This window comes from Quercus suber, unplaced genomic scaffold (genome assembly GCF_002906115.3).
Source record: "Quercus suber isolate HL8 unplaced genomic scaffold, Cork oak 2.0 scaffold_601, whole genome shotgun sequence".
NCBI lineage: Eukaryota > Viridiplantae > Streptophyta > Magnoliopsida > Fagales > Fagaceae > Quercus > Quercus suber.
In genome coordinates this window covers 69819-94664 of record NW_027070045.1, presented here as the reverse complement: position 1 = coordinate 94664, position 24846 = coordinate 69819, and the positions used below count along the sequence as shown (strand labels likewise).

Here is a 24846-nt window from a genome sequence, read left to right as displayed (position 1 = left end):
CCTTAGCTTGTAGATTTACGATCAGCTCCCTCGCGATCCTCAGCTGCTCCTCCGCCTTGCCCAGGTGCCTCGTCTGCTCCCTGGCCAGGTTCTGAGTGCCAGCAAGACCCGACTTCGCGTTGTCCCGAGCCCTGGTCATCGCCTTCAACTCCTCCCTGGCCTTGGCGAGGTCAGCCTCGGAGGTCTTGAAGGTCCGGGTAGCCTGAAAGCGCCTCTCACGCTCCAGGTCGAGGGCCTTTCCCTGGTCGTTGGCCGCCGCCTCCAACCTATAGGTAGCTTGGACAGCCTGCCAGAATAACCAATGCACTGTAAGCCCAACCCAAAAAAAAAAAAAAAAAGAAAAAAAGAAAAAAAGGGAGAGGAGTCAAAATCATAGTTCTTACCATCCCCAGATATCGCTTAAGGCTGAGGAAGACCTGTTTGCTCCTCAAAGAGTCCAGCTCGGCCATGTCCGCCGGGAGCAGCAGGCACCTCTCTAGCGCGTTGGCCATGTGTGCACCTTCGCCCTCATTGAAGTCTCTGAGGGAGGCGTCATCCCTCAAGGGCTCCCTATGGAGCATTAGGGCTAGGAGCCAGGCCTGAGCCTCAGACGAGGTGGTGACGACCTGCTTGTCCTAGCTCTTGCCGCCTATTTTAATCTGCTTGGACGGCCGCAGAGTGTTGTCCTCCTCCTGCGAGGACACTGACTTATCCTCTATAAGCCTTTTACCCTTATCTTTCTTCTTCTTGGGGTCGGCGGGCACGGACCCAGAAGGCAGGCTCGTCTGAGAAGGAGGAGGAGGAGGAGGAGGAGGGGGAAGCTTCTGCTGGGCAGAAGTCGACCTAGTCTGAACAGACTGAGTCTTGGGAGGAGGAGGGGGAAGTTTTTGTTGGGACTTCCCCGATTGGCCTTCGATCAGGTCCAACAGGCTGGTGTGGGGTTTTCTCTTGTAACCCATCGTTGGCGGATGAGAGGCTTCTGAAGCAAGAAGGTCTGCTTCGGTCAAACAAAGGTCGCCCAAGTCCCCGGGAAGGTCCTCGGACTGATCGAGCTGGTCGAAAACGTCAAACGGTTCCTCTTCCCGCTCTGGATCCTCCTCTGTAGCCTCGGCAAATACGTGGGAGGAAGAGGGGACGACTAAGGTGACAACTTCTAGATCAGAGGGCTCCTCGGAGAACAGAAACCCATCCTCGGTCATAGTAATTTTCTGTAGCCGAGGATCGTTCGTTCGGATCACGTGCTTCGGAACCGGGAATGATTTCTGAACAGGAGTGTACCCCAAGATTTTGTGGGCGGCTCTAACTTGATGGTCATCCTCATTTACAAAAACTGATGCCTTCAGTACCTTCTTCAAATCCTCCCTGTTGACTAGGTGGAAGTGGCGCTCAAAGGCGTGCAGGTCTGCAGGGAGAAAACACCTTCACATTAGTAACTAAACAAAAAAAAAGAGGAAAAAGACAAGAGAACTTGAACCCCCTCCTACTCCCACTGCCCCACTTGGTATTCCCTCCGTTGTTGGGCAGTGAAGGCTATCGTGCCACTCCCCGGACACGATAAGGAAATCCTCATTCAGCCCCTTGCTGGACTCAGGGAGGCACTGGATGAGCCGTACCCTGTCATCCCTTGTCTTTAGGTAATAGGACTTGCCCTTAAGGAGCTGAAGGTTGTAGCACCAGTTCACGTCATGGTGGATCAACCTTAGCCCCATCTTCTCGTTCAGGGCGTCCACACAGCCCAAAATCCTAAAGACATTTATTTCGCACTGGGTGGGGGCTAGCCGGAAGTGCGTAAGGTAGCCCCTCATTACCGGCCCCATGGGGATCCTCATACCCCCTTCGAGGAAGGCGATAATGGGAATCACCACTTCGCCCTCCTGTCTTTAAAAGAGCCAATCCCCATCCTCACAGTACCTCAGACCTACATTGCTAGGAATCTCATAGTCGACGATGAATTTCTCCATCGCCTCCTCAGTGTAGACATATTTCTTAAATCTACTCATCCCAATTGACGCCTAAAGGAACTAAGAAAGAACAGACGAAGGAGAAGAAGGGGTAAAGAGGAAGAGAGCTCAAAGAGGGATAGAGCGACTTACTGGAAAGAGGAGGAGCTCCTCGGACAGGCTTTTTGTGCTGGAGATGTAAGTGAGAGTGTGGTTAAACTCAGGAGGGACGCGCGAGAATTCTTGATTGCAAATAAGAAACAGGAAAAAGCAGTTCGAATGGGTATTTATACCCCAAATCGAAGAACCATACGGGTTTTCCCGCCCATAAATGCGAGACAAACCTCCACCGTTAAATTGGTAACGCCTCGTTGAACATGGGGAGCACAGAGCCGCCTGAATTTAATGAAGGGCACGTTACGCGCTCCGAAACATCAGCAACGCACCTTGGGCAGATGAATAGACCCCAGTACTGACAGGGGGTAAGGCTCGACTGGGCACGGAGCAGGCCCGAGGATGTCAAAATCCTTCTCCCCGCCTAAGGATGCGTGCAGCAAGATTTTGAGGGGCTATTGTGGGGCCAGAAAATCAGGCAGCCTCGGCCCACCTCAAACCAGGCCCAAAGGCCCGTGCCGAGGATGCATGTGGGGTCCGAGGATGAAAGTGCGGTGTCCAGCCCCCAAGGAACATATCCGAGGACGACCCCGTCCTCGGACATCCGAGACCTCAGAAGTACACGAGCACCACTCCACCAAAGAGGAGTCTTCTTGAATATCCGAGGAGGAAAGGGGCAAGTGCCACGCGTCGGCGACGGAAGCACAGTGAAGGAGCAAGTCTAAGGCGAGCTGTCACCTCCACATTGAATGCCCTCAACTAACGTCCTGGCCGCATTAATGAGGATAGGACTCCTGAACAGTGCTGTCTTGGGTGCTACAACCCACAGGAGGAATGAAGATGCGGTTGATGGGACAGGCTCTCAAGTGGTGGCCTGGCTGATCAACGAATATAGGGTTAGGATCAGTTTAGAGAGGTGTATATAATGTAAGGAGTTTCTCTTGAAAGAGGGACGAAAAATCTGCACTAAAAAGTACTGTAGCGACTTGTATTCTCTCAACCTTTGTAATCAATCTTAAAAGAAATAATAACAACTCCAAGCTCCGGAAGACAAGTCCGAGGAGCATCATTGTGCACCCCAATTCATGTTTAGGTTATTAAACCCACATGCAACCATGCAAGGCAGTTGCATCCCTTACTAGGGCCTAGTTCTTGAGCTCACTCTCTATAAATTCATTGAAGGGCAAGCTGGGCTTGGGTCCACTCTCTCAACCCGAAGAAGTGCCCAAATCTGGTCCCTACAGAAAGTATGGAATATGAGTTCAACAATGATTTTTATTGCTTTTTTTGTTTATCAAACATTAACCCTAGGAAGAGCATAGCCAATTAATTAGTCCCCTAGGAGACCCTTTTTCCTTCCTCTTGACTTTATCGCACTCTTTAATTAACACTTTTCTTTTTGAGCATGCGTGCGACTCAATTTATATTAAGCTAATGTCTTTCAACATGGCCCCTTATATTTATATTAAAGCGTTTGTAAGTCATAATTTAAAATTAGTGATTTAAAAAAAAAAAGTTGTTTTTTTTTAAAAATACCTAACTTTCATTAAAAAGAAGAGAAATTTAATATATCTTGAGTCAATGAAGACTCAATCATTGTTAGGATTTTCCTCTATTTATGTTATAAAATTAGCAATATTCTTGACATATTAAGCTAATACATATGTTGGTTTGTCCCCTAATATGATACACTTTTACCATTTTTTATTGGACCCTCTCTACCATTTTTTTTTCTTATCTTTTTGGGAGCTACTAATTCAGCAATCAAGTCAAGCAACTTTAATGGACTGGGTATTTATTATAGGTTAGAAGAAAAAAGAAAAGAAAAGAAAAAGAGAGAGAGGTTTTAGTATACACTGACAAATGTTGCTGGTCAAGACTTACTGCGGCCTAAAGACATGAGAATTCATACCTCTCAGTTTCTCACTGTTATCAATTTAATGCTTAATGTATATTCTCAAACGAAGTCATTCATACCATAAGAATCCTCTAGTAATTGACCAAAAATATTACTACAATTTAAGCACCTCACATTGACGAAGAATAAATCTTTTTCATATGATTTATGGTATCTATCTTTGGGTTTAGCTTTCATATATATATATATGTGTGTGTGCGCGCGCGCGCGTGCGAGCATGTTGAAAAATGACTATATATTGATTTTATATCTCATCTAATACACAATGCTCAAGTACACTTAGACAAAAGCCTTGATCTAAATCCTTTTTATTAAAATGCATTTTACAAATTTGAGATCGTTTCTAAATCAATCCTTAGATTTTTGAAAAATTGCAATTTATGTCCTCAACTATTATAATGATGTTAATGTGCTCTTTTGTCATGATTCTTCACATTTCAGTTTTTAACCCACTTAAAAACAATATCATTTTTTTTTAGTCCTTGTTCAAAACAATGTCATTTTATATGAGTTAACTATAAGATTCCAATGGATTTGACAAAAGGTTGCATGAATAATGTTTTAATACATGTAAATTGCAAGTAATTAAGGGTCAATTTACAAGAAACTGAAATTTTAGTGATGGGATAGAATTTTACCCAATCTTTATTTAGTGTTAACAATAAGAATGAAATCATTTTTTTAATAATTGGATAAATACACTAATCAGGAAGAAAGGATTCAAACATTAACTCTCTTAGCAAGAAAATGATAGACTATGCCACTCTCACTAAGTTACGATAGTATTGACCAAACCCAAAAATTAAGATATGCAGGGGCATTTGGAATGGGATTTTGAGCAATAATTTTCAGTTTTTAAACAATATTATATGTATTTTCACATACTTTTTTATCCATACGTATTTTCAAAAAATATAAACGACGTTACTAGAACAACGTTGCCAAACGGGCCCACAATCTCGTGAAGAGGTTTTTTTTTTTTGATAAGATATTGCAAGGGAGTTTATAAATAACAAAAGTGAAATGAACTTATTGTGCAACAAATAACTTTGTTATTAATTATTGTAGTCTATATTTTCAAGCCTATACACACACAACTACTCCATTATATTTTGTAATATAAATATTATTCTTTTGCCAATGGTAAAACAGGACAATCACTCAATCAATGTAATTGATGGTACGTTTCAAAAAAAAAAAATGTAATTGATGGTAGACAATGAAACCTTCAAATGGTAGGAAACAATGAAATTAACCTGATATCTCCGTTGAAATACCTTTACTTTCCATGAAATCTTTCTGTTTCTCCCACTATAATCATATTTGTCTTACTTGGCAAATGTGGCACAATTAATGGCAAAAGTGACACACAATTATGCAAAAGCAAAATTCTACAGCGAGGGAGGTCTCAAAAGTTGTCGTTTTAGACTTTTTAAGCTTTGGATTTTTTCAGCTCTAAAGCATGTGTTTTGTCAGTTAAAGGGAGGCCCATTATGATTTGATTCTTTTATATATTTGAACAAGAACAAAAAAAAAAAAAAAAAAAATACAAATCAGACATAGATAGAGAGAATATTATATTATATTACATTTGTGTGTGTCAGAGAGAGAAAGATAGCTTTAGCTTTTCTTTTCTGTAATGTTGTATTATAATAAACCAGACAAATCCAGCAAGGACACAGGAGTAGCAGTTTCTTCATATTTAGGCCTCTTCTACTTCCCCCCATGTGATTTAAGCCCCGTCTCCTTTCACTTCCCATTACTCTCTTGTTTCTTTAAATCTATTTTTCTATGAGTCATGCTCATATCTGAGTTGGACTTGGCAGAGAGTTTTGCCAGTGAAGCAAATCTAAGTCCTCAAGCTTTCTTTCTCTTTTCTCTCGCTCAAATCCAAGTGGCTTCAAGAACCAGACACCCAGATCAAGTTGAAGGCTTTAGAAGCTGATCTTGAAACTTATGGATGATGGATGCTTGAGTTCATCTTCACTCAGTTGAGGTAGAACTTAGAAGACTCTTTTCTGTATATCAATTTTTACACTGTCTGCATTTCTCTTATTTAGTAGTGAAGGCTCTAATTGTTGCATGGTAACATTATAGTCATATCAGAAAGAATTTTTTTTTTTTTTTAATCTTTTTGGATTAGCAAAGAAAAGAAAGAAAAGATTTTGGTTTAAATTTTGGTATCATGAGAGACTTTCCTTCTTGTTTTGGTGAAAACGGGGTACAAGTTGCTGATTCATCATCTTCAAGTAGTACAACTAAAGCTGCTCAAAATGTGGTAACTTGTGTCTATCAATGTAAATTACATGGTCGTTCTTGCTTGATCACCATTACATGGACCAAAAGTTTGATGGGTCAAGGCCTTAGTATTGGAATTGATGATATGGCCAATCAATGCCTTTGTAAGGTTGATATAAAGCCATGGTTGTTCTCTAAAAGAAAAGGGTCTAAGAATTTAGAAGTGGATTCTAGTAAAATCGAGATTTACTGGGACTTAACTAGTGCCAAATTTGGTTCTGGGCCAGAGCCGATGGAGGGATTTTATTTAGCTGTTGTGTTTAATCAAGAAATAGTTTTACTGCTTGGGGATTTGAAAAAGGAGGCGTACAAGAAGGTTGACACCACTGACCCTATTCATTCGAATGCAATTTTTATTGCTAAGAGGGAACACATATTTGGGAAGAAGCTTTATGGGGCAAAAGCTAAATTTTGTGATAAGGGGCAAATGCATGATGTCACAATTGAGTGTGATACTGTTGGGCTCAATGATCCATGCCTTGTGATCCGAATTGATAGTAAGACAGTGATGCAGATCAAGAGGTTGAAGTGGAAGTTTAGGGGCAATTACACCATTGTAGTTGATGGTCTTCCAGTTGAAGTGCTTTGGGATGTTCATAATTGGCTCTATGGGAATGCTATGGGCAATGCAGTTTTCATGTTCCAAACTTGCCTCTCAGCTGAGAAGTTATGGTCTAGCCACTCTATATTTGATCCTTCAGTATTAACTTGGTCTTACTCTCCGCAATTTAGAGATTCCCAATCACAAGGTCTTGGTTTCTCACTGATTTTGTATGCTTGGAAGAATGAATAGAAATGTATTTTTCATTTTTGAGTGTGAACAAATACTTGTAGCTTTGTTTTGATTAAAAAAAAATGTGAATTACAGATCTCCATTATTCCTTATCATTTTTCTTCTCAAGTAATTCATAAGTTAAATAGCATAGAATTGTCACTCTTGCATGCTTTTATTAGTTCAACTAAGAATTCTAGTTTTGATTTTCCACTGAAAACTGTTTGTTGAGAATGACTAGTTCTGCAACACTCAGTTGGCTTATTGGAATATACCAAGAAGATGTTTTTGAGAAGCAGTTCCCTCATCAGTGTGATTAGCAAAGAATTGGGAACTTTTTTTCAAAAAGAAGAAAAAGAAAACAAAAGGTTGGTAAGCATTTACTTGATGTATTCATTCAAGTTACAGGTGTCTAGATTGTTGGCATAGAATATGAATCTTACTTTTGGTTGATACAGATTGAAAGTTCTCTAGAATCCATATATATATATATATATATACACAAAAGTCATGGAACAAGTGCGGCGAATATCTCCTATTTTGTGTGTGCACGCATACACGCGTTTGATAGGGTGCAAGAGGCAAATTCTTTGAGCTGGAATTTGAGGCTCCTCTTAAGAAATTTGTGGTAACAGTTGGAAAATTTCAACTCACAACTGACCTTTAGATGTTCATGGAAAATACTGTTCTAATGGATAATCAAAATTTTAATGTTTAACTATGATTGATTCCTTGCATTCATGTCTCCTAAATTCTTTGTTTACTATCTGACTCATTAGATAGCCTACAATCTGATTAATATATATACTACTATATATCTTTAGGCATGGCATTAAGTCACAACTTCAACTTGATATTAAATCAGTGACCTCTGTACACTCCAAAAGAACCAGAATTATTCATTTTCTTTTCTTGTTATTTCTTTTGCATATATTGCAGGCCACATATTATAGATAGCCAGGTTTCTGTACTTCACTGTGAAATAAAGAGCGGTGGAACCAGTTCCTTATCAAATGAGTGGAGAGTTAGGAAGCTTGACTTCTTGTCTTATTGTCTTATCAATGCTTCAAATAATTTTCCTAGGCCACATATTACTTTCAAGCTTGACTTCTTCCTTACTGACATAGAGGTTTTTATAAATTTATTTACAACATTGCTCCAGATTATATTATGGGACGTACAAATATGAGGTATCGAGACGGTCCAGAGATTTGATACCTGACTTAAAAGGGCACCTTTTCAATTTATCAAAAGAGTAAATAAAGATGAGTTTTCAAACAGAAGCTTCTTTTGTCAATTCATCACATTTTCTGCAATTGGTGACATTTAACTATATTGGTTGTTTATGGAATATATAAATCAAGTGACTTAAACCAAATTTTTTTTTTTTCTTTGGTAATTAAACTTAAACCAATTTCACTTCAACAATGATCAACTTGCTTTGCTTTGCTATGGTATGATAGACATGCCATCCCTACTGTCAAGATCTATCTGCATGTTAATTACACCAAGCAAAGAATTTTGATAGAGAATGTCTTAACTTTTCTTTCATCCACTTCTCTCCCCTTTACTTCTTATGCAATGCAGCATTGGATGGTCAGACCTTTTTTTTTTTTTTTTAAATAAAAAAAAAAAATCCTCGTGAACTTTTGGATATATATATATATATATATCAAGGAAATTTAAGTTTGGGGGATTATACGGGTGAACAGAGAGACAAGCCTAAACAAGGATGTAAGCCTTTAAGGAAAAGTAAAGAAGCACTTAAGAGTGAACAATGCTCAAATTCCATATTATAACTTCGAAATTTGATTAATTGGATACAAGATGGCCTTCAATTCAATAATAACAGTTCCTATTAATAAAGCTAATCTCAATAAGCGAAAAAATAAAAATAAAAATAAAATCCTAAGACTATGGGACACAAATAAGTATAACTAACAATTAGAATAACAGAATCTTATTTAGCATGTCCATGCCCATCATTGGAACACTAGTGGCCTCCATAAACTGTATACTAAAAGAAAGCAGGGAGACATGTCATAGCCTATCTTTGCAGCCTAACCCAAAACTTCCCAACTCAATTATTGGTTGATTTGAAGTCAGAGACAGTGAGATCTAGCAGCACAATTGATGTTTAGCTTAAATCACTGCCATTTCCCAAGCCAAATGTGTCTTCAACACCACTTGCCACCCTCTTCCTTCGCTCAGCAATCATCTCTGAATATGCCTGACAAAAGAGAATAATTCAAAACTCAATTCCTTCCTTTCTTCTTTTTGTTTCTGTTTCTCTGAATGCAGATACTAGAACAGCTAATCCAAATTTTATATCTTTCTAAAATTCCAAAAGGAAACAAACAGTATGTGAACATGTTTTAAAGAATCCTGAGCAGATTTATGTCTATCTATTTCATGGTTCTTGATCATTCCCTCTAAATTCTAAGCAAGGGAATAACATGATTATTGTGAATAACTATTCAACTAAAAAGTACCCACTACGAATCAACAAGAGATATATGAATTCATCATTCCAAGCAAGTACAACATGCAGTCCGTGGTTTTGTGACCTTTTCTAGATGCCTCATTGCCATCGGTTTTCTAGAACCAGGACATAAATGTTTTAAAAGAGAAACACTCATATGTATGCAAACAACTTCCACATACATGTCAAATCGTACATGTAAAGCATCTCGTCATGAATCAGTAAGTTCAGTCATCAGTGAATGTTATTTCAGCAACTAAAATTCAAGAATCCCAAATCTATAACGTCATGAAGCCCTTTCAAGAACCAAATAATCTTATGGATAATGGTTCATCGTTGCTTCAACAGATGTATCTTATTTCCATAGATATCACAGTAAATTTTGTATTTTTTTAATTGTAAATAAATTAAATGTTTTCATTGAAGTAGAAAGGGAGTATGTATAAATGTTTGTGTGAGAGAGAGACTTCAACTATTATATAGGGTTCCCATCCCCTCCAAATGTCTCCAAAAATTTTAAAATCCAGCATAAGAAACAGAAACTGCTTCAAGCAGAGCATAACTAATTAGCATTTTCATGCTCCAAAAGAAAAAATAAAATGGGGGATGGAGTCAAATTATTTAAAAAATCATACACTAGCAGAAGATGCACAAACCTGTGGATATGAATACAAAAAGATGTACCACCATGTGCATATTAGTAAAAGTATGACTACTGTGACTACTACCGAATGCCAAATTAACCAGCTACTAGCAATCACCGATGCTCCAGTTAGAATTATGGTCCATGGTTGACACCTAGCAACAAAATGATGGAAGGAATCAAACCAGATAATAAAGCAAGCATAGATGCAAAAATGGTCATTTCAAGATATAAGCATATTCCTTTTTATTTTCGAACCTCAACTCTTACACATGTCAAAACTCAAAATGCTCAATTCACCATAAGTTATTTGTTCAAAATATCAATTATACATGCCTTGCCTGCTAAACAATTTTAGTCGTTGCTGCTCATCTCCACTTTCCAGTACATGAACAAAACTTATACAATACACTGTTGCTCTATTTATTTGCCAAAAAGTGGAACGAAGGGAAAGAAAGTTTGGTTCCTAAAACTACCATTTTAATCCCAGATAGCTGTAAGATCCCTCAGGAAATAAATGAAGCATAATTCAAATGTTTGTCATGGCAAACTGTGAAAAAAACCTGAATATACATAAAATTTTATTAGAACTTATTAAATGGCAGAAAGGATTCTTAGGATCTCATTCGGCTTAAAGTCATGTATCACACCGTAGTTAACTAGATATGCTTATTGTTCAGATCAGCAAACTTGCATTTTATTCTGTCCATCTTCCGCTAGATTCCTCTAGTAGTTAGCGTTCAAAATTACAATCAGTTCAGGCCACATTGGTTTTGACATGAAAAGTGGACCTATCATCTTAAATAGGACCAAGGAATAAAATTGAAGCCACTGACTATACCAATATAGCATGTGGCTGACCTTGATTAGTTTGTTGATGATCTGTAGCCGACCCCGAAATTTTGGGACTAAGGCTTGGTTGTAGTTGTTACTGATGTTGCCCATACCAATATAGTATGGGGTCTTTATTATGATCTCATGACTAGCCATCATATCAAGCTCAATTACCATGTGTCAATGACTATCACTTTAAAATAGCACCATGCAAGGGGACACACGTGCCCTCTTTTTCTTGATAATCTGAAGGTTATGGTCAGTCATCTGGACTATAATCTGTATGTCTTCAATTAACCAAAACCTAAAACTAATGTCCAATTAAATTCAAAACTATGTAGACAAAATTGCACTTAAGTGTGAACCTTAATACAAGTACCCATCAGAACCATTATAAACATTAAGAAAGAAGAATTCCAGTTCAGAGTATACTATACGGTACCAAAAAACCAGGAAAGATAAATATAATTCAATTTCTAGAGCCTAGAGGGTACTCTATCCATTCATAGACTCAAAAAGAACACATTTATATGCACACATGCTTTTAACATAAAAGGCGAAACACAAAAAATTAGCAAACTTTGGAATCACAGTGAAAAAGCAAAAAGGTAATGACAAACAATGAGAATTGTGAAGTATCAGTGAAAATGAGAGAGACCCATGAAGGGAAAGATTCACCAGGATGGTTTGGTGTCCCAGACAGAGTCATATTCGAGAGACAGGTAGTTGAGATACCCATCCATGTCATCAACACCACCGTTTGCATCCAAGAAAAGAGACTCTTTTGGGTCATTTGTGTTGCTCCCAAAAGCTATGGTTTTGGAGGGAAAGTGAAACCTTTGTGATTTTCTGTGAGTTGTTGAGGAGAGGAGTGGGTAGAATATGGGGTTGGAGAGTTGAGTTCTGAAAGTGGAAGAGGAGGGATTGGGTCGCAGTGTTGAAGATAGGGAGAGAGGGAAGAGAGATAGAGTTCCCATTTTGTTGGTCTGCTTGTAGAAATTGTGTAGTTAAATAACCATCTGTTTTTTATAGTTCCACTTTTGATTAAATAGATGGCCAAAATGGGTAAAGAGCCATAATTTTTCAATTATATAGTTAGTAGTCAATATTTACAAACTATATTTTTTACTAACATCTTGAGTCTAAAAGACTCAATTTAAGATCTATAAATCAAGTCTTTGAGGGTCGGTTTTCATGTTTTGATCGGGTCTGAGTTGACACTTTTTCTACATGGCATCCACATGGAAATTGAGTCTCTAAGACTCGATTTATATGCCTAGACCATAAAAAAGAACAACCAACAGCACCAACAAAAGATCAACAACACCAACAAAACAAAGAAATCAGAGCCAAAAAAAAGATGAAGAAGAAGAAAAAAAAAAAGAAAGAAGCTGAAGAAGAAAAGAAAGCCAAAAAGGCAGCTCTCTTCTCTTTCTTTATCTTCTTGTCTCACTCCCCTCTCAGTCTCTCTCATGCTTCTGTTTGGATGTGGGTGGTTGTGGGTCACTGGATTGGGTTGAGACCCAGGCTGCGCGTGCCTAGATTGTATGGTGAGGTGAGCTTAGAGTCTTTCTCTCTCTCTCTCTGATCTGATCTGATTGTATTTTTTTTTTTTTGGGTGTTTCAGCTTGTACATGAGAGACTTGGGACTTAAAATTTTTCTAAATTTTTTTGGTTTACAAATCGAGTCTTAGAGACTCGATTTTCAGGTAGTCGCCTTGTGGAAAAAGATTCCACATCAAACCATGAAAATCGAGTCTTGGAGACTCGATTTATAGGCCAAAATTGAGTCTCTTAGACTCAAGATGCTAGTAAAAAATATAGTTTGCAAACATTGACTACTAACTATATAGTTGGAAAGTTATGACTAGTTACCCATTTTGGCCTAAATAGACATATCAAACGACCCCTTAGTATTTTCATTTTTGGGTTTCGTAAACTCTCGGCATTTTTTTTTTAAAAACAAAAGCCTAATATTTGTGGTAGTAACCTAACCTTATAAAAATTGAAATTTTAATACACATAATCAATGTGGAATAAATATTTTTATTTTTTTAGGAAACAGTAATGCTTATTAGAACACAGAACACGAAAGTGATATATAAAGTTTGTTAATAGCTTATTTTAAACTAGTTTTAATACAATTTATAATATATATATATATATATATATAAAGTTGTTAAACAATTTTTTTTTTCTTTTTTCATAAAAAAATTGTAAGGACTAGATTTGGATCCCCAGTCAAAAAAGTAGTTGGATTCAAGCCCAATAAACCCAAGACAANACTATATTTTTTACTAACATCTTGAGTCTAAAAGACTCAATTTAAGATCTATAAATCAAGTCTTTGAGGGTCGGTTTTCATGTTTTGATCGGGTCTAAGTTGACACTTTTTCTACATGGCGTCCACATGGAAATTGAGTCTCTAAGACTCGATTTATAAGCCTAGACCATAAAAAAGAACAACCAACAGCACCAACAAAAGAACAACAACACCAACAAAACAAAGAAATCAGAGCCAAAAAAAAGATGCCGAAGAAGAAAAAAAAAAGAAAGAAGCTGAAGAAGAAAAGAAAGCCAAAAAGGCAGCTCTCTTCTCTTTCTTTATCTTCTTGTCTCACTCCTCTCTCAGTCTCTCTCATGCTTCTGTTTGGATGTGGGTGGTTGTGGGTCACTGGATTGGGTCGAGACCCAGGCTGCGCGTGCCTAGATTGTATGGTGAGGTGAGCTTAGAGTCTTTCTCTCTCTCTCTCTGATCTGATCTGATTGTATTTTTTTTTTTTGGGTGTTTCAGCTTGTACATGAGAGACTTGGGACTTAAAATTTTTCTAAATTTTTTTGGTTTACAAATCGAGTCTTAGAGACTCGATTTTCAGGTGGTCGCCTTGTGGAAAAAGATTCCACATCAAACCATGAAAATCGAGTCTTGGAGACTCGATTTATAGGCCAAAATTGAGTCTCTTAGACTCAAGATGCTAGTAAAAAATATAGTTTGCAAACATTGACTATTAACTATATAGTTGGAAAGTTATGGCTAGTTACCCATTTTGGCCTAAATAGACATATCAAACGACCCCTTAGTATTTTCATTTTTGGGTTTCGTAAACTCTCGGCATTTTTTTTTTTAAAAACAAAAGCCTAATATTTGTGGTAGTAACCTAACCTTATAAAAATTGAAATTTTAATACACATAATCAATGTGGAGTAAATATTTTTATTTTTTTAGGAAACAGTAATGCTTATTAGAACACAGAACACGAAAGTGATATATAAAGTTTGTTAATAGCTTATTTTAAACTAGTTTTAATACAATTTATAATATATATATATATATATATATATATATATATATTTATAAAGTTGTTAAAATTTTTTTTTTCTTTTTTCATAAAAAAATTGTAAGGACTAGATTTGGATCCCCAGTCCAAAAAGTAGTTGGATTCAAGCCCAATAAACCAAGACAATACATTTGTAGAAAGTGGGTCGAAGAACTAGGTTCTAATGAATGAAACAACAGATTAACTTGGTTTATAAGTCAATCAAACAAAAAAAGAGTATGTTTGGGTAAGAAAATTTGTCCTCGGCATAGTCTGAGGAGCTTTGTTCTTGTATATATTGAATGATAATGGTTACAGAAGTAGCTTTGTGTTTTTTTTCCCCCTTTCTTTCTTTCTTTTTCCTACTTTATATACTATGTCTCCTTTTCATCTTTACCATCCACGTATAGGTCAGATTTGCTGGTGTCGATTTTTATCCCATCAACCCCTTCCCAAAGCTTTTAGGTAATAGCTATAAGGCTAAAAATTATTGTTCAGGTATCATTTCCTCATTAATGCGGCTAGAGTGTTGGTTATCGGGCATTTAATGCGGAGGTTGCAGCTTTTTCTAAAGATATTTCATGGCCATACTCTTCTTTGTTTATCTCTCCACGGAATGGTCTAGAAGGCTGCTCTTGTCGGTAAATCACATTTTTGGACCTCGGCGCTGGGTAGCCGAAAAGGAACTTATCTTCAGTAAAGCTTCTTGGACTACTATGACCAACATTGTTTTCTTCTCCTATTACCATGGCCCCTTTCTACAGTACCTTCCCATCCTCAAATGATTCTTTATCCTTGGCCTGGGCCTCAGGCCTAACCTCTCTACTTGTTATAAAAAAAAAAAAAAAAATTACTTCCTTATTTATACTACTAATTTAGAAAATTCAAAGAGAACCTATACACTTTTGTTTGGAGTAGTATTTTTAAGAAGCAATTAGAGTGAGGGTCGTATATAATAGAAGTGCATAAGGATTAAAATGATGTTACTAATTTTCCCTATGAGGTGGAAAAAAAAATTAAAGAAATTAACCAATTGCTGATTCTTGTTTAATTTCAAAGCAATAAACTTATGGTCAATCTCATTGTGCTCAAATTTTAGTTCAGTCAAAAGATATGCTAATAAAAAAATTACATTTTTTACAAGCTAAAGTCATAACAGAATTTGAAGTACATTGGTATTGTTGGAAATTTACATGTTTGTATTGCATACAAAACATATGCAGCGGAAAATTAACGGATCTATTTCATTTGCAATTGATAACATGTACTATATAAATTTCAGAATATAAAAACAAGAGAGTGTACCTTGGTGCAGTGAAATTCAATACCAAATATTAGAAGTACTTGGGAACACTTTTAATCTTTACTTCAATTTCACTTGTGCCCAAGAAGTGTGATCTCTCAATCAGTTTATATGTGTGTGTTCAGAGGAGAATAAGAGAGTATCCTACACTCACATACAAACCATTTCATTCTCACTCTAAATTTTGTATGTTTCTCTCCTTATAACTGATTATCTAATTAGGCTAGCCTATTGGGCCATTCCAATTGAGCCATTCCAATTGAGCTTTAGTATGTGGCTTAGAGTGTAACCAAAAGGGAACAAATAAGACACTAACTCCAATAGGCTTTGGGCTTTTCTGTCAACTCTTAACAAGTTCAAAATTACCATTAATTATATTTAATACCACTATATAAATATAATTGGACTCTAGGCCTTATTAATAAATTATATGCCAATACTTTATTATACATAACTATTTCATAAAATATTCGTAGTAATACAAAATTATGTAGGTTGAATACCACTTTAAAGATTACTACATCTTAATATTTGAGTACTCGGTTTAATCCTTTAAGTATATACTTTAGTAACTCCTTAATAAAGTAGTTAGGTCTAACATTCTAAATAACCAAACCCATTAAACTTATCTCAAGAGAATATTTTATATCTCTGTTAAGAGATTATGAATTCTATGTTGAGAATATATATTTCATCAATACTAAATGTAGCTGCCCAACATACTGAGATTTTGAACGTGATATTAGGCTTCCTTAAATTTCTTGCCAAGCTGCTTCACCTTATTAAGATACTTCTTCATCCGTTCTTCCTTAACTTCACATGTTCCATTCATTTAACCCATGATCAATTAAAAGTCTTCTTGGACAACCATTGATTTTGCCCTTAAGGACTTGGCCAATTCTAGCCCTTTAAGGAGGGCTTCATATTCAACTTTTTTGTTGGTCGTCTGGTACTATAGATAAGCTGCATATTTTAACTTATCCCCTTCTGGGTATTTTAGTATAACCCCTATACCTCCTACATATTGTGTGGATGAACCATTTACATAGACGAACCACTTCTTATCTTCATTCACCTCGTCTAGCTCACCATGTTTTGGAGTGAATTTTGCAATGAAATTTGCCAACGCTTGAGCCTTTATTGCACTTCTTGGTTGATACCTGATACCGAACTTACTAAGTTCTATGGCCCATTAGATCAGTCGTCCTACAGCTTCCAACTTTTTCATTGCTTTCTTGAATGTATGATCTATCAAGACATTGATGACGTGAGCCTGGAAGTAAGGCTGTAGCTTCCTGAAAGCTGTTACCAATGCAAAGGCTAGCTTTTTCATCATAGGATACCATCTGATGAATCCTTGGAAATCAGTGGGCTAAAAGGTCTCCGGGCGTTGATGATCTTGAAGGGTAAGTCCTGAAAAATCAAAGAAGATCAGAGAAGACTAGTGGTGGCCGGTTTTGAATCCTCCGATGGTAAAGTCAGTAGGTTGAAGTAGAAAAGAAAGCACTTCTAAGACTTCATCGTTTTCTAGAAAAATGAAAATGTCACCCCCTTACCTCTACGTAGAAGGGCCTTTATATAGTGTTAGCCTGACAGTTATTTTTCCTACCGTCGTAGAGTTTGGAGGATTCAGAGATAACTTCCATAACTGCCATGGAAGTTACCTCATCGGGACTTATGTTTAAAAGTTAACAGAAGGCTTGGTTCGCAACAACGTGACTCTTGGCTTTTGGAAGAGTTTGCCATCATTAGATAAACCTCGTCCGTCCATCACTATAGACGGACGAGATTCGCTGCTAGTATGTCCCCCAATGGACGAGTGAATAAGGGACGAGTGCAAAAAGGATGGTAAAAGAGGGACGAGTGTAAAAGCCACTCATTCCCTACTTTGTACTTTGTCATGGACGGCCATATGGACAAGACAAAGCTAAGCACGTTTTCCTTACACCATCAGTTGCCCCCTCGTCCATGGGTTGTCCAAGAAAATATAATAATTTAATTCTCTGGACGGACGAGCTTCTTTCAACAATTAGAGATGCCACATGTTATAACCTAAATGGTGGCCCATTTCGTCGATTCATTTTTTCGATACGAAGACCACGTGTCATCATTTGGTTGGTTGCGTCGTTTCATATGCTTAGGTCAGCCATCTATAAATAGTGGAATGCCTCCACTGCCCTCCACACTTCTGAGATTTTCCTTCCTTGACATTCATCGTCTAGAGCCTCGTCTAAGAGTTCCCTCGCGTCCATAGTTTCAGTTCGTCCTAGAGCCAGGTATTCCCCCACTTCTCGTCTTTTAGGTTTTCAAAATTTTCTTTTCAAAAAATGTCAGAAATAACTATCTCCTCGTCTAGCAATAGTACAAAGAAAGCTATAGACGAGTGTTATGACGAGAGTAATGATAACTCTAGTGATACCAGTAGTAGTAGTAGGGGAAACACCACTGACGAGGAATATGTCTCAGGGGTCCCTAGGCTTCCCTTAGAAGTAGTACAGAAACAACTTAGAAAAACTTTAGGGTCCCACGTAGGTACCTCGTCTTCCATCCCTCCGTCTAGTCCTTTGGACGAGACGAAGATAATTGTATATAGTTGTGCCGTAGATATTCCTTCCAAGACGGACGAGGAAAGATTAAACAACCTTAGGGAGTGGTACCAAATTCCAGACGAGTTTAATCCTAGATTGCCCGTCTGTGGAGAGTGGTGTTGTAATCCCCATTTTGGGATAGGTGTATATGAGACCTACCTTCTAGGAGGTCTTAGGTTTCCTTTAAATGCTTTTACCAGAGAGTTGTTAGTTAGATTAGGTCTAGGAGTATGTCAATTCAACCCAAATGCATGGAGATTAATTATCTTTATGCAAATTTTGTGGGGGGAAGTGTTTGAAGGGGACCGTCCTATTACTATGGACGAGTTCCTCTATTGCTACAAACCCTCAGAGATTCATCAATCCCCTGGCTTTTATCAATTCACGGCCAGAGGTAAAGATTGTAGATTGGTGAAATCCTTGGCCTCGTCTGACAGAAAATGGAAGACGGAGTTTTTCTTCGTCTTTGGATTTTGGGCTGGAAATCTTGTAGACGTTGGTCGGGATACTTTTGGTCGTTTTACTGGGGACTTAGGGAACCTTCATCCTGAGGGTAAGTCCCTTAGCTTTCCCCCCTCTTCTCTCTCTTAATTATTTATTTATTATTATTATCATTTAACCTCAATTTATTTCATTACAGCCGTTGGACAACCTGCCTTGAGCAAGCTGTACTGTGACTGCATCCACAGGGCTCGTCTACACACAGACAGGGATTTTCATTCCTTGGTCAATCTCAGATGACTAGCCAAGTGGGGGTTAGGCCCTAACCCATCTGACATAGCACTTGCACATGAAATTACTATGAGAAAAAGTAAGTTTCAAATTTCAACATTCCTTATATCTTTTATTTTCATTTTCCTTCGTGTCAAAGTAAACTCTCTTCGTCTTTTCTCTTTATAGGAATGGCAACCATGAGAGGTAACAAGGGAAAGGAGGTAAGTGCTGAGGGGACTTTTTTTTTTTTTTTTTTTTTTTTTTTTGGTCTTGTATGGTTCTTTTCACATACTTTTGTCTATGCAGTGGCTTGTTCTGAACAAGCAGTTGAAGAAACCACTGCAAATCAGGTGTAATCTATAAAATATGCCATTGGAAAGTTATCTAGCTATGATCATTGGTATTTCCAATTCATCTCCAGTTGTCCATAACTTTCATAAATTCTTGAATTTTGAAATCCTTATAGGCTTTTTAGGACTTTTGGTGGTTAACTTTGATTTGCTCTGGTTTGGATTGGTTAATTTTGTAAATCAAACCAGCTGGTCTTAAAGCTGGTTTGTATAGTTTATGCAGAGAATTTAGAGTAGTGGGGTGCATAACATGTGACTTAGGTGTTTGTTGTAAGAGTTAAATAAGGAAGCTTTGTAAGCACCTTTCACCTTAAGTGAAGGCAATTTTAGCATATTCAGTTTGCAATTTGGCTGAATACTCTCTCTTTTTATGGACGTTTTTTGGTGGTTCTTTGCACTTTAAAATTTATCACTTTTATGAAGCCTTCATTAGCATGGAATAAACCTGTATTGTACATAAGAGATTTTTAATTCTCATGCTCACAGAGATGAAGAAACAGATATTAATAGGTAGCTGTTACTTTTGTCAATTTGATTGTTTGGAAGAACTGCTTCAATAAGCCTTTTTTTGGGATCCTTTTGATCTTTACAGGCTTAATTAGCAGCTCTACTGTATAAGAAAACATGGCTTGTTTGTGTACGTGGCCTAGATAGTGCCCGAGGGTTATTAGCTTATATTCTTAAATTTGTAAAGGTTACTCTTTCAAATTCTAAATGGGCAAGCTTACTTTGCATGACATGAAAAAAAGTTGAAGTAATTAGCCTTTCATGTTTATGTAATCTAATTGTACTATTTGAACTCCTCGCTTGCTTTAAGTAAATTTCCATCTATTATCAATAGTAGTTTTTGTTCCCATCTTTCCTATTGTCCTTGGGAGGTTGGTCTCTGACAAGTAAATTTCCATCTCTATCAATAGTAGTTTTTGTTCCAATCTTTCCTATTGACCTAGGGAGGTTGATCTCTGACAAGTGATCTGGTGAGAAATCTTTTTTTGGGTTAGATTGGACATGACCTATAGCTATAAATAACTGAATAAAATGGGCTAAAATAGAATCTGTATATATATAAATTCATTAGGAAAAAAAATTCAACTGTGGTCTACTTTATGATGTATGGTTTCCAAAGATCACCCATATATTTGAAATATGTATTCTCCTATTATAATTTTTGTGTTTCATTTTTATATGGTAAAATTAGGAGTAATGTTACGTTCACAATATTTTTAATACAATTTCTAAACAAAACTTAGGTATTAAGCTGTTATTGGTTTCAATGTGAGCCCGCCACTAACGTCACTTTTTTTATTCACCAATAACAACTAGTAACCTACAATTTGTTATGAAATTGTTGTGAAAATGTTATGAAGGTAACATTACTCTGAAATTGGTGACTCTTTTAATTAATGGTAAGATTACTAAGCAACTTAAAAATCAACTGATTTATAGATTTGGTTTGTTATAAGTAAACTCCAAGTATAACTTAAAATGGCAAGCATGTGCCTTGCACGTGCAGCCAAACCTAGTGCTTTAAAGCTTAAGGTTATCTACAACCATGAGATGAGGGATTCTTGGACAGCACCTACCAACTTGTACAGCCCTTAAAAAGCCAGTATGCTCTTTGCTAATAAAGAGTCTAGAGAGAATGTTAGTTGCCATGATAAATAAAAATGGGAAGGGGTCAACGTGACTTAAGCCTAGTGAGTCTGGAAATGACCAACAGGACTTCCATTTTGGAGTGGGGCAAAGGTGGGAGTGGAGATGGAGATGCATTGGCGTGTGATTTGAATTTATTTGTGGGAAAATCCAAGAATATTCTTGACAGCAAGTATAAAAGATAAATCAGCCCTGTCAAAAGGCTTTTCTAAATACATTTAGCAACTTCACCAATATTTTTTTTGTTCATTAAATGAATGATATCATGGACTAAGATCAGCTTATCTTGACTAATATGTCCAGGAATAAATGCAGCTTGCCAAGGTGTAATGAATTTAATAAGTAAGAAATTTTAGTCAATTAGCAAGAAGCTTAGAAATTAACTTGTATGCGACATTATATAAACTTGAATGGCAATTGCTGTCAGATCTAGGAGAAATTATAAGATTCACATGGTGGACAAGTGATGTGGTCTACTATTCCATTAAAAAACTGCCACTTGTTTAAAATTGTTAGTTAGAAAATTTTTTTAAACAGAAATTAATTACTGACTCAGCAATTTTAAACAAGTGGAAGTTTTTTAGTAGAATGGTGGACAAATGACGTGGTCCACCAGAGGACTCTATAATTTCTCCACATCTAGATAGAACTTGGGTACAAATATAGAAAGCTAAATATTTGAGGGACATCTTTCTTAAATTCACAACCTAAATCTAATTCCTCACCTGTGAAGAGGAATCTACAAGGCTGAGGATGTGCTAAAAAAGGGCCTTTTTTTTTTTTTTTAATCTTATTGGCTTGGTTTTCTTATTTACCTTTTCACTCCCAATATGCAGGCAGATCAAACTCCTTCCATTCAATGGGTTAATGAACTTAGCACACAAGTAGACAGTGTGATCGTGATAGATAAAGAAGGCTCTTTGATAGGTAAATGTTAATCAAATACTGAAGACAAATCTAGTTGGATCCTTAATAACAGTAGATATTTCTGTGTGCCAATCATCTAGATCATCAATCAATTAGATTTGCATCTTCCAGTCCTCTCCAACTGAAAGAATGAAACAGATTGTGGAAGCTTAAAATCATCTTGTGGAAGCTAGTATGGGAGATTTTGCCTTCTAAGTTCTAACTATGTCATTAACAAGGGAATGCAACTCCTAGAGTCTTCTTGACTTCTTTTTCCTAATGTTTTTCAAATTAAGAAACTCAAGCATATTTTCTTCGGATGCCCATTTGCGTTCTAAGTTCTATCCCAAATCTACTGATGATTGGACTAGAATGATTATTTATACTGTATACAAAAAGAAGAAAAATCATTTTCTTTTCTTAAATCCTCATTGACAATATCTCGCAGGCCCGTAACAAACTTGTGTTCCAAGAAGTAGATTCCTCCCCCATTGTTGCTTGCAAATGTTATTAACAAATCATACATCTCTCACATCTACGTCTGTATCTTTACGAAATTCCTATGAGTAAATGTCACAATCCGCATCTCTAGGTTGGTGGAAAATAAAATTTGAACTAGCTATCAGACAATGGGGAGTTTTTCTTGCAGAAGTTTTTAGTGGTAGCTCAATTTCATACCATTTTTTAAGCTCCCAATCTTGGTCTACAATATGCTATTTTTGTCATATCTTATAACCATCACTTTCATATGGACCTATTATTTTTTCTTCACCAATCACACTCTGCCACATCACAGTTGTAGCAAAAAGTTATGAAAAAAATTTGTGGTTCTAGACTTTTTCATTAAAAAAATTTCATTTAATAGACACATTTTCATTCAATAAGCATATTTTTTTTGTCAACAGGCACATTTTCGGTCAACAGGCACAGTTTTGTTCAATAGACACCTTTTAGTATATTCAATTTGAATGTTTATGACCTTTCAATAGGTACTTTTGGTATATATATTATAACCTATCTTGTATATATCTATATATACAAAACAAACTAAATTAGAGATGCAATATTATATCTCTTATTTTTTCTCACAAAAAATTAATAAATAAAAAAACATTGTCCCCCCCCCCCCCAAAAAAAACTCGTTCAGTAGCTATTTCCATGCATCGCATGGGTTAACAACTAGTGTGTGTGTATATATATATATATATATAACCAAATTTGAGAGAAAATCCAATTAAAATCAAAATTGGATTTTATTTTTGTTTGCTTTTCATACAAATTAAATTATTTGGATTTTTACTATTATTTTTTCTCAGAGCTAAACAATCTCATGCACTTATTTAGGAGATATTATTGAACTAATTTATTCTTTTATTTTGTATTGTATTTAGTAGAATTTTACGAAAAGTGATTATGAATTGATATTGTATATGTAACATCCAATAGTGAAGGGAAAAATTACTCTTAAAATGCCAAGGGCCAAATAAAGAGACCTTATATATATATATATATATATATCATTTGACAGTTACAATGGGGAGTAGGGATTTGAACCCTAGATGTAGGGCTGTAATCGGTTCAGTTCGGTCGGTTTTTTCTAATCCGACCAACCGAAATCGAAATTTTCGGTTTTTAAAAATCTCAACTGAAACCAACCGAAATAGTTGAAAAACCGTCAGTTTCGGTTNTAATATACATCACATATTCATAAATCCAACAATAACCATTCAACATGATATAACCTGTCCACAACACATTTGCACAAACACAACTTGTCAAAACAGATTCATAAATCCAGAAATAATCAAAGCCTCAAACTAAGCTTTAACTTGTTACAAACACCCATCCTATTTTGGCCCTTTTTGGGCCTTTCTACACATCCATAAAACAACTTATAAACAAGAAAAAAATCACAACCTGCTTTTACACAACATTAATCCAGAAATACACATAATAAGAATTCTTCAAAAAAAAAAAAAAACCTGTTACAGATTTGTAAATCCAAAAATATAACACATAGCAAATTCATAAATCACAATCTCATCATAAATTCATAACCTGCTTTAGAGCTTCTATTATACTAATTAAAATATACATCACATATTCATAAATCCAACAATAACCATTCAACATGATATAACCTGTCCACAACACATTTGCACAAACACAACTTGTCAAAACAGATTCATAAATCCAGAAATAATCAAAGCCTCAAACTAAGCTTTAACTTGTTACAAACACCCATCAAATACAAACAAGATTAAAAAAAAAATTGTACAAGTCAAAATAAAATAACTAGTGCATATTACGTTACTTCATTAGTAATATATCAATGTCCACATATTGTCCATATTCCAATACTTACATCATAACATTATAGCCAAAGACTCAAAATAAATTGGCTATATGTCAATGTCAACATATACAGCCCATATTTAATATTTGGCCAAATACTCAAAATAAATTGGCCATATGTCATTGCCTACTGCCTAATATCATATATTGTCCATATATTGTCTATGTATTATGTATAGGCCATTGTGAAAGCTCAAAATAAAAGCCCATATCTATATGTACTAATGCAGGCCACTGTCTACTAGTGTTTAATAGCAAAAAGTGTAGACTATACATATCAAAAAGTATATATATCACCATCTATATCACCCGTCCAAAGAGCAAAGAGAAATCTTCAACTGTCAACTTCAATAGGTGTTGGTGTGGACATGCCTAGTTCCGTTGTTAATGCAGCATCACTCACGAGTTCTATAAACAAAAATGAAAAAAACATAAAAATCACTTGTACAATAAATCAATAAATATCCCAAGAATTTAAGACATTAAGTTTTTTTTTAATAATAATAGACATGCAGAATTTTTTTTAATAAATAAAGAAATAGAAAGTCATTTTTTCAATATAACAAATAATGATCAGACCTCCATCAAGCTTTTCAAACTCCTCAACATCATCCATGGCAGCACGAAGGCAAATTGGAGCCGATGAAGGACGGAGCCAGTTTTGACCACATATGAGAGCT

General features: G+C 36.3%; 2 protein-coding genes across 2 annotated transcripts; one reads left to right on the top strand and one right to left on the bottom strand.

The window, feature by feature from the left end:
• Positions 1–5550: 5550 nt before the first annotated feature.
• LOC112014056 (uncharacterized) lies at positions 5551–7137 on the top strand. The gene has a single exon (XM_024046437.2). It carries the CDS (start codon positions 6137–6139, stop codon positions 7040–7042), a length of 906 nt encoding a protein of 301 aa, XP_023902205.1. The 5' UTR covers positions 5551–6136; the 3' UTR covers positions 7043–7137.
• Positions 7138–8785: 1648 nt separating this feature from the next.
• On the bottom strand, positions 8786–11995 carry LOC112014055 (uncharacterized). The gene is made up of 3 exons (XM_024046436.2): positions 11659–11995; positions 10160–10301; positions 8786–9251 (listed from the first exon to the last, which is right to left on the bottom strand). Exons 1-3 carry the CDS (start codon positions 11955–11957, stop codon positions 9159–9161), a joined length of 534 nt encoding a protein of 177 aa, XP_023902204.1. The 5' UTR covers positions 11958–11995; the 3' UTR covers positions 8786–9158.
• Between the last annotated feature and the right edge of the window lie 12851 nt (positions 11996–24846).